This window comes from Panthera uncia, chromosome B1 (genome assembly GCF_023721935.1).
Source record: "Panthera uncia isolate 11264 chromosome B1, Puncia_PCG_1.0, whole genome shotgun sequence".
Taxonomy (NCBI): Eukaryota; Metazoa; Chordata; class Mammalia; order Carnivora; family Felidae; genus Panthera; species Panthera uncia.
Window position 1 is genome coordinate 130,398,265 of NC_064811.1, and position 14,508 is coordinate 130,412,772.

A 14,508-nucleotide genomic window follows, 5' to 3' on the forward strand; every position below is an offset into this window, starting at 1 on the left:
GGGGGGGGGGGGGGAGGACAGGGTGGGTGATGGGTATTGAGGAGGGCACCTTTTGGGATGAGCACTGGGTGTTGTATGGAAACCAATTTGACAGTAAATTTCATATATTAAAAAATAAAAAATAAAAAAATAAAATAAAATAAAATAAAATAAAATAAAAATAAAAATAAAATAAATCTTGCTTCCTTTTCTTATTTCTAAGTTATCTAATAAACCAATTTTGCTCAGCATAGATTGTAGTGTATAATGTGTATTCTATTGTACTCAAATTTTTGAATATTTTATAGTAAAAATTTTGACTATTTTGCTATCCAAATATGACAAATAGGATATCTCTGTAAAACAGGGATACAGCTGTCTCTACCTTTTGAAGAAAACAAAAGCTATACCGTAAATATATGACATCAAAGATCCAGTGTCAAGGACAGCATGATGGAAAGAGAAACATCAAGAAGAAGAAATAGTTTTTAGAATGCAAAGGGTAATTAATATTGTATGATCAAAAACCAATTGAGTAATAGTCTCTGCTTGGAGGCAGCACTAAAGAAAAGATATGAAAGATGTTGGAAAATACGAAATAGGAAGACATGCCAGTCAAGACCAGCAGGCAAAAGTTCCATTTAGCCCCAGAACCGACTAGCATTGTTACCATCTGTGTTTCAGAAAGACGTTGGCTTTTATCAAGTCAAAATATACTCCAAACAGCATCTCTTTTCCATTATTAGCCCAATATAGAATTACAATTGACCGTGAACCCAGGGATAGGGGTGCCGAACCTCCACATAGTTGAAAGTCCACATATAGCTTTTGACTCCCCAAAACCTTAATAGTCTACTCTTGACTGGAAGACTTGCTGATAACATAAGCAGTGGATTAACCCATTTTTTGTACATTTTATGTACTCAATTACTGTATTCCTGCAATAAAGTTAGGGAAAAAAGTTTTCGTAAAATCATAAGGAAAAGAAAGTACAGTACCATATTGTATTTACTGGAAAAAAACCCACGTATTAGTGGAACATGCAGTTCAAGCCTGTGTTGTTTGAGGGTCAAGTGTACTATCAAAATATACGCTGCTGATAATGGACACGTTATCAAATCTTTTCCCATATGCTTACTATTCACTTTATGGATCAGTAAGATACAAATCCTACAATCTTTAAAAGAATTCTCAAGTTTACTGTCGTCAAGATTTAGTGACTAAGGTAGGTCTTTTCTGTTCTAGACTCTACATGAGTATGTAGATTTCCATTTTCTCATTCCTAGAATTCAGTGTATTAATACTGTGCCCTAGTTTTTCAGTCCATTGTTAATACGGGGTTCCTTCTCTTTTTCTTGACATAGTCACTCTCATATTTATTTTGAGTTCTGAAAGGTCTTTCCTGGGGCCTGATAAACAAAAATGCATGAAGAAGCCTGGATATAAATGGTAATTTTCCTTTGCGACTAGACTATGTTCTTAGGATTCAGTGAGGTTTTGCTTGTTTGGTTGGTTGCTGGTTGGCTTAGTTTTAGATCTTTTCAGGCTCTGCATGAGATTTTTTGGAGTTTTTGGCCGATAGCTGTGTGTGGGCTCACACTGTCTGAAACTACTGAAAAATTAAAGAGCTCATGACCTGAGAAATAGAGGGAGGGAAAAAGTATGAGTTTCAGAGCTCGACAAATATGAATTCTAATGTGGCCCTATAGTTAGTTCACGAGCTCTGTGACCCTCCCTGAGTCTCAGAAACCTCAATGGAAGTGACGGTATTTAAGTGTTAGGGGCCTAGTAGAGTGCCTGGTTACAGCATTGCTGTGGAAAATCTTCCCAAGTCCTTTGGCCCTTGCCACCGCGGTGGTGGTGCTGTTGTTGGAGGCGGTAACAGGGGCACAATCAGCCAGGCTTCAAACATGGGGTCCGCTGTAGTTTTTTGCCTGAGGCTCTTCTCTTAAAGAGCCAGGAAATCCAGCTCACCCCCCACCTCTACCCTGGCAGCACCCTCAACTGACACGGAATGCAGATCATCAATTTGGATGGGATAACATTGAAATGCATAGTTTACCTTGGCCCCAGTAGCTCCCCGGTAGGACCTGTACCCTCAGTTCTATTTTGCTTAATACGAAAACCCTCCCTCCCCTGTTCTGTCTCATTTCTCCATTTCCCTTCCAGAGTTTCTCGGGATTACTGCTGGGACATGATGTTGCTTGCTGAATCTGTTCCTGTCTTAGACTTTCATATCTCCAGGGACAGTTAATTCCATCCTTTCAGCTGTTCAGGCCAAAAAGCCTGTTCTCCTCCTTGACTCTCTCCTCTCTCATTCTTTACATAAAATCCCTCAATATTCTCTGGGGGGCTTTACTTTCTATGAGGGGTATTAACCTATTATGTCTCATATCTAAGACCATTCTTCTAACACTGCTCCGAGATTATGACCAGGTAACCTTTTCTTTCTTTCTTTTTCTTTTTCTTTCTTTCTTTCTTTCTTTCTTTCTTTCTTTCTTTCTTTCTTTCTTTATTTCTCTTTCTTTCTTTCTTTCTTTCTTTCTTTCTTTCTTTCTTGATTACCTTATCTCCTAGTAGTCTTGTCCATCTTCTCTCCATTACAGTCCCAGTGGGCGTCATTGTTCTTTAAATATGCCAAACATGTTTCTGTCTCAGGGCCTTCGCCCTTACAGCTCCTGCTGGGAACAGTATTTACCTAGATGTCTACATGGCTATATTCCCATGCTTCTCCAGGTCTTTGCTCAAATGACATCTTTTCAAAAAGCTCCGTCCTGGCCCGTATACTCCCCTTCCTTCAACCTGATGTTTCCTCTTCCTCCCACCATTTTACTTAGTTCTTTTTAGAAATGATTACACCTAACATGCTGTACATATTTTTGTTTTCCTTATTGCCTGTCTCTATCACTAAAATATAATCAGTTTTTTTGTCTGTTTTTGTTCACTGCTGAGCCCCCAGAACCTGAAACAAAGTTCAGTAAGTATTTGAGAAGGAATGAGTAAATCAAAGAGAGATCTTCTTGGGGGAGTCTAACACAATTAGCTTAGCGCTGTATTATCAGAATGTTTATATTCAGTGTAAACATAGAGATTTTTTTTTTAGTGGGACCTCTGTTCTTCTTAGCCAAAGAATTACATGGATCATACTTCAGGTCCAATGCCAGTGACTTACATTCTCTCTCTCTCACTCTCTAATTCAAGCTAATGCCTATTCTTCTCTGGTTTCTTCCTAATTTTTTTTTTTTTTTTCACTTTGCTACTCATGATGGGGCATTCCCTGAAATGTTTAAGTGACATTTTGAAAATCGAGTTCTTTCTCGTGCACACGCCTTCCTTTTACTCCCAAGGAACTGGTAGCTGATAGAAGCACACTTTCTCATTTCTGAAAGTGCATTTCCTTCAAAAAGATGTGGAATGATGCACTCAATGACTCTGCACATTTAGTGATTGATTCTGAGGAGCCTCCGTCTGTGGGATCGCAGTTCTCTGGTGTTTGGTTCCTACGGTCACCCCGAGAGTCCTTGCTGTGGACAGGAGCTGTGCTGGCAATGTGCCAGCCACTCGTGCTTATTCAGAGGGGTTCCATTTTCTTCAATGATCTAATTTCACCCTTGATTTCCTTCAGATCTCATGGGTTGGCACCATCTGGATCAAGAGACTCTTTTATATTCAGTATCAGTATGTTTTAGGGTAGTCTGTCACCTCAGCTGAATATAATTTACTTTCTGCTTTCTCTGTTTCAAAAGACTGTGTGAAGTTTCCTCTACATTTTTTTAAACGCAAAAAGGAGTTGTTTGTGTCTTCCTTTGTCCTATTATCCCTGAACACCTATCTTGCACTGTATTGAATGGTCACAATGGTTTTCTAGCTGGCTTTCAGGTTTTCATGCATTTTTAAAGCCCTTTTTAATGACTGTTTCCCCCTGAACCTACCCAAAGTCATCTTGCCCTTCAACTTCCAACACTTCCAAGGCCCTTCCTCGGCCTATCTTTATCCACCCTTGTGCTTCCCTCGTGCCTATAGTGTGTGCCGCATAATCTACCTCCAGTAATATACTCTTACTTGCTTCTAAGTTTCAGTTTATGCTTTTCTTAAAGTTAACGCTTTAAAAAATCCAAGGGCGTTCAAAAAATGCTTCTTGGTTATGTAGATTGCTCGATATTAGCTGGAGAGTAACACAAAGCAATTTTGGATTGATTCAACAGTAAGGTTGAAATATACTAATGGCAATTATGACAACTCAATTTGTTAAGAGGAAGGTGGTCAGAATAAATTACACCTTAAGCTGGATTTAAATGTGTTAATTCTATTCTAATGACAAATGGAAAAATAAGCTGATCATGCATAAGAAACAACATCCATTGGTTGTTGTAACAACCATAGCACTCCATTGGTCTCTCTAGTAAAAAGCAGCTCTTAAAATAAGTAGGCATTTATGCCTTCAATCAAGTTATTAATTCTGAATAGCCAATGGATCAGAAATTAAGAAACAGAGGGAAAGACACAATAGGATAAGACAATTACCTGAAGTCATATGCAGAATAATCTTTGATTGAAAATCCAAAATGTGAATCAGAAAAGTAATGGCACAGGCCATTTTGCGCTTTGAATGGGTACTCTGAATCTCTCACCAGTTTTACATGCGTCTAAGAGAAAATAAACATCCAGAATGTTCTTAATTTAAAATGCAGTTGTTTTAGAAATCAAATAGAACTTACTGCGATATGTCAAAATAAGATTCAACTTGGCCACACCCTCATCACGCGGATATTCCTTACGTTATTAAGACCTTAGATTAAATCTTTAGGTGTTTGGTAGGGACATACTAAGTAATTAAACTCAATTATCTTTCTCTCTTACTATTGTTTCCCTATATCTTCCTTCCTTAGAACCTTCTTCCACTGGATAATAAAGTCTTATCCTTTTTCTCCTGAGGTTAAAATAAGGTGAGCCATTTTCCTTCCAAAGCCATACGTTCTGTCAGCAAGTCTCTGAGACTCACTCAGCACAGTGTTTAATGCACAGGCAATGGTCAGGTCAAGCATTCTTTCTATCCACATCTTTGTGCCATTCGACTGGCACATGTCATTTATTTTTTAGTTGTCGAGACGCAATCTTACTTTCCCGATTCTGCGTTACAGAAGCCAGGGACCACACCATTCTTGCTTGCCCTGATGTGTACCGAGCAGCTTCTGGTATGCAGTGACTCAAAATACAGAAAATGAACAAGGAAAGGATATTCAAATTTGGGAATTTCCAGCTTGACCGCTTTTACAAAACATAGCAACAGCCTCACCGTCTGGCTTCATGCAGTTCATACTGGATATAGGACAATGTCAGAGAGTGTCCTAAGAACACCGAGAGACACTGTGGTATATGGGACAAAGCCCTTCAGTGGGAACAGAAGACTTAAGACACAGTCCTGGCTCAGCTGCTAATTTGGCAACGTGATCTCACCTCTCAGGGCTCATTTCTTCATCCACGTAAAGAGTTACTACATTTGCTGATTTCTAACATCCCTTATAATCTCAGTATTCAAAAATTCTATGGAAATCAATAATCGCATGTTCTCATCCTTCTGGGACATGATGCGAATGTATCAATGTAAAAGAGCACTGACCTATTAAGAAGTGCTAAGAAATAAACATACATGTTTTTCTGAAAACAGATCTCAGGTAAGATTTTTCACGCTTTGATTTCTCAACAGCCGACTTGCCTGAAAGCAATTCGTTTTGAAATCTTCCGATTAATTCAAGCTTTGGTCGTTTAAATTTCTGAACTTAAAAACATTCTTTGGTATATGAGAGTAAACTGTTTCAATTCTAAATGCATGTTAAGGGGGCGCCTGGGTGGCGCAGTCAGTTAAGCGTCCGACTTCAGCCAGGTCACGATCTCGCGGTCCGTGAGTTCGAGCCCCGCGTCAGGCTCTGGGCTGATGGCTCGGAGCCTGGAGCCTGTTTCCGATTCTGTGTCTCCCTCTCTCTCTGCCCCTCCCCCGTTCATGCTCTGTCTCTCTCTGTCCCAGAAATAAATTAAAAAAAAAAAAAAATGCATGTTAAGTAAACAAAAGCGGAAACGAAGAGTTCGAAAGGCCGAGAAATCACCTTATTCAGCCAGTTCAAAGCATTGAGAGTAGACCCTCCATTGCATCCGTAATTATTATATGAACAATCAATGACCTGCTGAACACTTAGGTCTTCCAAAGGCTTCCCTTTTATCGCATATGCAGATTCCACGGCACCCACCACACTGAAGGCCCAGCAACCTCCACACTGTTTAAAAAGAGAGATAGCATATTGTTTATCCTCAAATGATGTCCAAACCAAGTTTGCCAACATCTCTACATATCACAAGTTATCAAGTCAATTAACATGAGCAGACTCTGCAGCGGGGGGGGCTGCAAAATACTGTCCATCCTGTAGATTTTCCAACTGCCAAAAGAAAGGAAGACCAAAATTCTCTTTCAAGCATCAAAATGTAATCATAAGAAAAGATAAATTGGTAGTATTGCCATTGCACAGTAGACAATGCAAGAAAAAAGTGAATTTTAGAGACTGAGAAAACACTTGGACAAACTGATGGTCTTTTAAAAGACTAACCAGTGCACTGAACGGGACTTCTGCTTTTAGGAAGCGTACCAACTTCCTTCTTGTTTCTCCCTGGACACTCTGCCGCTATGACATCCACCATCTCCATGAGGTGACATGGGGTGAGGATATATGTCATATACCTTGTACTCATGACTTGATGGACATGGGAACTGAATGATTTACTTTTTTAGGCTGTCAAGGAGGCAGCATGGGCATATCACGTATGCCCGTAAAATGTCATAATGATAAAAACCCATACTGGTCATTCCTTACTCAAATATTGCCTGACACTCTTCCTGAATTCTGGATCTATTAACTGGATCTTATTGAACAAACTGGAACAAAAGAATAAAAGTGTTGGTCCTGAAAAAAAGGGAAAAGATGGAGGAAATGAAATCAAGGATCATGCACAAGGAAGAAGGACCCATAGAAAAGGCACAGGTAAGAGTAAGATTTGAAATTGGGCACTGCTGACTTAATCATAGGACATGGGCTGCACAGTTGGGCAAAGGAAGGAAGAAGAACAATTGGTCGTCTTTGTCGAGCAACTTTATTGCTTTAGGTGTCTTACTATATCTATATCTCCAGCGCCTATGGCATAGGAAAATATGCAGTAACAAACTCTACTTGTGGGTTTCCACACCTTGAGAAAAGCAAATACAGATTGCAGGGCACCATACCAATAGCTAGCTTTAGTTTACCTTTCCATAGCTGCCCCAGGAGGGCAGTTTCTGTTCAAAAATATCTCTCCAGTATATTTCTTTGTTTTTTTTTTTAAATTAGAAAAAAAATATTTTAATGTTTATTTTTGAGAGAGAGGGAGAGAGAGAGGGAGAAAGGGAGAGAGAGGGAGGGAGAGAGACAAAGCACGAGTGGGGAGGGTCAGAGAGAATGGGAGACACAGAATCCAAAGCAGGCTCCAGACTCTGAGCTGTCAACACAGAGCCCGACATGGGGCTCAGACCCACAAACCATGAGATCATGACCTGAGCTGGATGCTTAATCGACGGAGCCACTCAGACACCCGTACAGTATATTACTTTGATTAAATATTACTAATTCTGGGGTGCCTGGGTGGCTCAGTCGGGTGGGCGGCCAACTTTGTCCCAGGTTATGATCCCACACTTTGTGGGTTCAAGCCCCACATCGGGCTCTGTGCTGATAGCTCAGAGCCTGGAGCCTGCTTTGAATACTGTGCCTTCCTCTCTGCACCTCCCCCATTCTTCTCTCTCTCTCAAAAATAAGCAAACATTAAAAAAAAGAAAGAAAGCACTCCCTTCGTCTGTTTAAGTTTAAAAAAAAAAGATTAATCAATTGTATTCCTTTAATACAATACAGACACTTCCTGGAAGGATTCAGTTTCTGACTAATTAATACTTCACTCTGGATTCAATAATAAAGCAAATAAATGATCTGGTGGTAGAATTTATATCAACGGATGTATAACCTGAGAAATAAAAAAGGATCATCCTAACTAGATAGTGACTGCTCTGTCTAAGACACTACACACCAGGAAGCTAAAAGACCTGGTGAGGTTTCCACTGCAGATAAACTGAGACTGTATCCCTGTGGTTAGGGGATCGACTTTCCCTGGCGAGCTGACATTGCCTATGCCAATGGTGGGGGTTCAGAGGGACAGGGTTATCTTCAAAATAACAGTCAGGCTTTGGCATCTGTCTCTCGTTTCACCAGAGATTCTCCCTTAGTTGTCATTTCTGGATGATTGGAGATCATCTCTGTGATTTTACCCAGAGAAATGATGGCTTCTATCACAAGTTTGACTGAACTGGACCTCAAAGGTGACTTCCCACACTAAGAGTATTTAAAAAGAGAAAAGCAGCAGCAGCAACAACAACAACAACTCCTGAAACTCACGGTCTGCTGGTTTCTCACTTGTGTTACAACACGCTTGTCCCGCCAGTCGAATCTTAATGGTAAAGACACATTGGGTATGGATGTTTGCACTTCTGCTCGGTATCTGGGCAATCTGGAAGGTTTGCTTCTTAAGTAAATAGCTGAATTGAAACATGGAAGGAAAAGGCAGCCAACATTATATTATAGGGAGGCCCCTTGGGATTCTTTTTGCAGGAACTTTTCAAACAGAAACAGTAGCTTTCTGGTAGAACCTGCCATTTGAGATGTTCCTTTATGCTTTCTCATAACATGAAATGCACTCACTGAAAGCTACCAAGATAGGAATTCCTACAATAGTACTAGGAGTTGCCACATAAAATGACTTGTCTTTTAGAACTTGGTCAATAATAAAAATGAGTCTTCTTGACATCACTGGTTTTATCCTAACCCATGGAACTGTGGATGTCTTGAATAGAAATAGCACTAAAAAACTGCACAAAGGATGGAACATTGGCCCTTACAGCCACATGGAAACGTCTATGATTATAACATTTAGATCTTAAGCAATAATTACAAGAGAAGGACCATGAATTAATTTTTCTGTCAGCACCTGGCACGTGCTTGACGTTCAATATGTAATAAATGTTAACTATGACTCATGTTACCAGATTCACAATTACACAATTCATCAAAAATTACGGGAACAAATAAAAATCCAGAAACCAAACAACCAATGGCACAATCACACCATACCTTTAAACTCTTCAGGAAACAAATAAGAAAATTGATTTATTCCATAGACGGCACTGGAGTTTTCACCAGGGAATACAGAATTCAAGTATCGATGTCTATGAAGACTTTCCTAAATGAAGAAAAAAGTTAATTTACATGACCTATGTTAACTTTGCAGAGCAATTTATGTGTAACTAAATTGGGCATATTTTCCAGGTATTAAAAGTCAAAGCTTGATTTCTTTCCTGAAGATCACAATGAAAGACTGCATAAGAGTCCCAGATCAGATTTATTGACATTTGTATGAAAACTACCGTCTGACTTCAGGTACATTTTTGAGGCCGGGAAAGGTATCTCTTATCCATTTATAATTCCTCTTCCCTAAGCATGTTAAAAGCACTAAATATGTTTGTTTAACACACTGGAAAAAATAAAATGAATTGCAAATAAACACTAGATGCTAGTGAAAATTATCACCAACTGAAACTCATTAGATTAAAAAAATTTGAATTTGGAAAGTGTGTCTTTATCTTTGTATTTCCCAGCACTAAGTAACAAAGCATGACAAAAGAGATAAGTAAATAATAAATAAATCTGATTCTTTTTGAGCTGCATAGAGATCTCTATCTCATTGAGGGTAACAAGTCTTTATGAAAAAGAGGCAATCCTGGAAATGTCCCAGGAAGACACATTGGCTTGTCAATCTGGAGGGAAAATGTAGCCATTATTTACAGATTCCTCGGCTCTGAATGTTGTAACTTATCTTAACCTATGAGAAAATGCTTCCATTTCCTAACGCTAACCAACCATGCAGGAGCAATAAAACTTCAGGGGACTACCATTTGATAAGTTTCCAACTCTAGCTCTTATGTATTTGTTTACGGATTTATGTGTTTATTGTGTGCCTGTGTCTTAAATCTATAAGCAAAATGAGGGCAAGAATTGCCTGTCTTACTCATCACCGCATTTCCCCGCACTGAGCACTTGGCTGACACACAATAGATGGTTAATTACTATTTGTTGTTGAATAAATACACAAAGGACATTTTGCATTCATGCTCTTAATAGCTTTAGGCTGTTTATTTTTAAGCAAATTATTACTGAAACTAATCGTAATCTTATTTTTTCCTTACTGAGCTGTCCTGGAAGGATTATTAATGAAATAATTAACACCCAGCATGGAGCCCCATGCATCAGGATCTTGAGATCACGACCTGAGCTGAAATGGAGAGTAGGACACCCAATGGACTGAACCTCCCAGGTGCCCCTGAGAAGAGTTGCATTTTGTAGACAATCGTCTCCTGGGTATGGCCTCTTGACAGGACCAACATGAATAACTATATAAGTAAATACATATCCTTATAAATTATATAAGTTAAAAAATATATTTATTACTCTGGCCTCCTTGTGCCTACAATCCTCCAAAATGATTTTCTTGAGGAGTAAGGCAGTGCGTTTATTTATTCAGCCAAGGAATGCCATTATCAGTATAGATGAAATGAACTACATTCTCCTTAAAGGGTGTGGGTCACCACAGTACACAACCAAGTTCAGGGCAGGGGTAGAATATAGGACAGGAAGTTTGTTCTCGAACAATTGTACCGGTGCTTCTGGTTTTAAAAGCTAGAATGTAACTCAAGAGCAATAAAACACATCTTCTTTTGGGCAAAACACAAGAATGGACAGAATCGGGCAAGGTTAGGACTTCCTAAACAATGGAATTTTCTAGGGGAGAGAGGAGGAGCAGAAAAGAGTACAGCTATAGAATTCCAGGAGAAATCCCAACAGTATATCAGCAAAAAAAAACAAAACAAAAAAAAAAAACCCAAAAAAACCCCAAATATAATTCCAAAAAGCAGTATTACTAAATTCGTACTTACTTTTATTTAGAACAAATCAATTTTCTTTTACAATGAAATGACATCTTTCATGATTAAAAAAATTGTTAAATGGTATCAGATATAGAGAACACACTGAGGCAAGTTCTAAATCGGTATCTCTTGATCTCAGCAAAAACCTATTTATATTCAGCTAATTTGGTCCATTTTAGAGTTTTAATACTGGGGTAAAATCTAAGCATTATTATGAAGACTTCTGGAAATAATGTGAAAAGGAATTAAATGCTTCCTCCTTTTCAAAATCTATTTCCACCAAGTGAAGAATTTTTAAGGTCGCTACACCAGTTGAAGGAGGCCCCGTTCACGCAAATCATAAATGGGAAGGATTCTGTGACCTCTCTAAATGCAGGTTCTTTGTTTAGAACATTGTGTTACAGGTGGTCACCAGCGCCCCCCTGCGGAAGGAAAACTGACGGGTTTCTTCCGCCTTTATCTGGTTCTTTTCACTGTAAAGGAACGGCTCTGGAAGGCAGTGAGAGCAGCCCAGGGGACTGCTAAAAGGAGTGCTTCTTCCAATCGAGAATACTTTGAACATATCCATTGATTACTTTGGGCGTATCATATAAATCTACCGCGAGGAATCTTCCCCGGAAAATCAAATCTTTTGGTCAGCCCAGGCAAGGGGGAGCTGGCACATGGGGAACGGAGGGAGAGGTTGACTTGCGAACTTGTCAGAAACCCCAAACCCATCACTGAGCTGCGGGCCGGGTGACCACCAGGAGTGGCGGCTCTCACTGGTCCCCTGCCCCAGCCCCGACCCGGGACCTGAAGGGGCGACCGGGAAACAGACACAGGGCGGCGCGCGCTCGGTACCCGGAAGGCGGCTGCCTGTCGCTCGCGGCTCCGCGGCTCCGTCGCCGTGAAGGTGGCGCGGGGGTCCGCAGCGCGGCCGCAGCAGCAGAAGCAGCAGCAAAGCAGCCAGAGCGCCCGCAGCTCCATCCCCGCGCCCCGCTCCCGGAGGCCGGCGGCCGCCAGCTCCCGCCGCCTGCTTTCTCTTTCGATTCCTCGGCTCCTCCCCCTCCCGGGTTTGCAGGGCGGGAGCGGGGGAGCGGGGCGCCGGGGGCTGGAGACGCCGACGCCGCTTTCGTCCCCATTGCTCTGTAGGTGGGAATCCGGTTAGCCGGAAACCGTTGCGGTGCTCGCTGCGTTTTTTTGCGGAAGCGTTAGGCACTTGGCCACGTGCTTTCTGGTGTCGTCTCCCAGCTGTGACAGCAAAGCCTGAGTGTCCATGTGCCGTATGCGACAATGTGGACGGCTGTGTCACCTTCGCCTCCGGAGTGAAGTTCTTTATTTTTCTTCCTTTTATCTCAGACTGATTCAGGCAGTATTTGAAGTTAACTTGGTTTGATTCCTGTGATTCCTTCTACGACGGTCTCTAACGTTCAGGACCTAATTCTAAAATGTTAGCGAATCTACACAAAGGCACTCATTCGTGTAGCAGATGTTTGTGAATACGTTAACAAAAATTTACAGTTGTGAAAATGCACAATTTCTTTATCTGGAGATTGTGGCCATTTCAAAACTCTCAAGCCTGTTTCTCCATTTGCAAAGAAAGGTAGAGGTAGTACGCCTTTCTGCAGTTTGTGGTGAAATTTAAATATAGTAATCCCCCTAAAACATTTTGTAAGATGCCTTGCGTATTTTAATTGTTTGGTCTTAACTATTTATTCTATGGTAAGGTAGCTTCCCTCCACCCCCACTTCTATTATTGTAATTGTTTTCCACCTTCTCAGCTTAGTTCCCAAAAGCCCATTCTTCATGCTTTCTTCTTATTTTTTTCAAGCCACATTGATGAGGTTTTGGGGTGATCGTGTGGTGGTCCAGAGCCCACAGCCAAGAAAGAATTCTTGAAGATGTGTATGGTGCAAAAAGGTGATTATATTAAAGCACGGGACAGGACCTGAGGGCAGAAAGAGCTGCGCTGGGGTTGTGAAAAGTGACTGGTTTTACACAATGAAGTTGGGGAGATAAAGTCAAAAGGGATACCTCCAGAGGGACTTTGATATGCTGAAGAGGACTCCTAAGATACCTGAGGCCTTGCTATTGTCAAGCTAAGGTTGTTTTCCCTCCAGTAAGGCATTACCACTAGGACGGTGGGGGGTTCCTAGAGAAATGTCATCCACACTCTGTATTTGCCTCAAGTGTTTGTCAAGGGGCTGCAGGTTACGAGGAAATTTAATTTTACCTGCCTTTTCCTTTTTGCCTTTGTTCCCCATATCATTATTGAGGGGTGATGTTTGGGGCTCCAGGAAATGGAGTCTATAGGTTTTTGGAGATTCAGCTATTGATAAGAGTGCCTTTATCTTTTAATTTACCAAGACCATTGTAAACTGATGGAGACTCCTGTCCTGTATGACTGTGATCTCTATCAGCCATTTGTTTGCTATCCTCTTCTTTGTCCTTGGGCAGCCAGGAGTGCCTGAAGAGTATCACACATATCCCATGTTGGGGGCGAGGTGGTGGGGGGGAGGGTGTTAGTATGCTAGTTTGTATTTTGCCCTCAGCCTGCCCCATGCTCCCTCATCAACATCATTTCATATTAACCCAATCCTGGAGAATGGACTTCAGAAGGAACACAAGTAATGTACAAATCAGTTAGCATCCCAATCTGGCAGCATCTCAGGAAAGGAATTTTTTGGTAGAAGGCGAAAAGGATTTTTCTGGTGGAAGGACCCTTGCAGAATCCCCTTGAAGGATCCTTCCTTCCTTCCTTCCTTCCTTCCTTCCTTCCTTCCTCTTCCTCTTTCTTTCTTTCTTTCTTTCTTTCTTTCCTTCTCTTTTTCTTTCTTTCAGTTTATTTACTTATTATGAGAGAGAGAGCCAAGTGGTGAAGGGGCAGAGAGAGAGGGAGAGAAAGAGAAGGAGAGCGGGAGAATGCCAAGCAAGCTCCACACTGCCAGTGTCGTGCCCAGTCTCACAAGCCTGTGAGACCTGAGCCCAAACCAAGAGTCAGCCCCTTAACCCACTGAGCCACCCAGGCGCCCCAAAGGATCCCTTTCAAACGTCCGTTGTCGCAGGTGTCCTGGATTACTCTTGGAACAGCCCAGCTCTGTTTCTCAAGTTTAAAGTGCACAAGAAATATAAATTCTGGGCCAGTAGGTTTGGAGTGCTTTTCTTTTTTTTTTTTTTTTTTCTTTTTTTTTCAACGTTTTTTAATTTATTTTTGGGACAGAGAGAGACAGAGCATGAACGGGGGAGGGGCAGAGAGAGAGGGAGACACAGAATCAGAAACAGGCTCCAGGCTCCGAGCCATCAGCCCAGAGCCTGACGCGGGGCTCGAACTCACGGACCGTGAGATCGTGACCTGGCTGAAGTCGGACGCTTAACCGACTGCGCCACCCAGGCGCCCCTTGGAGTGCTTTTCTAACAAGCTCCTAGGGCCTGCCGCTGCTGGTGGTGCTGATGGCACAGGCCGCACTAGCAAGCACTAAACCGCTACTGCTATTTCTCCAGTT

General features: G+C 41.3%; 1 protein-coding gene across 1 annotated transcript in view; it reads right to left on the reverse strand.

The window, feature by feature from the left end:
* The window catches only part of CTSO (cathepsin O), a 24,829-nt gene extending 12,751 nt beyond the window's left edge, over positions 1–12,078 (reverse strand). The window contains exons 1-5 of the mRNA XM_049632350.1: positions 11,867–12,078; positions 9,177–9,285; positions 8,445–8,584; positions 6,084–6,251; positions 4,504–4,625 (exon numbers count right to left, since the gene is read on the reverse strand). Coding sequence (XP_049488307.1) covers positions 4,504–4,625; positions 6,084–6,251; positions 8,445–8,584; positions 9,177–9,285; positions 11,867–11,992 — 665 coding nt within the window. The 5' untranslated portion in view covers positions 11,993–12,078. The remainder of the gene's footprint in view (positions 1–4,503; positions 4,626–6,083; positions 6,252–8,444; positions 8,585–9,176; positions 9,286–11,866) is intronic.
* Between the last annotated feature and the right edge of the window lie 2,430 nt (positions 12,079–14,508).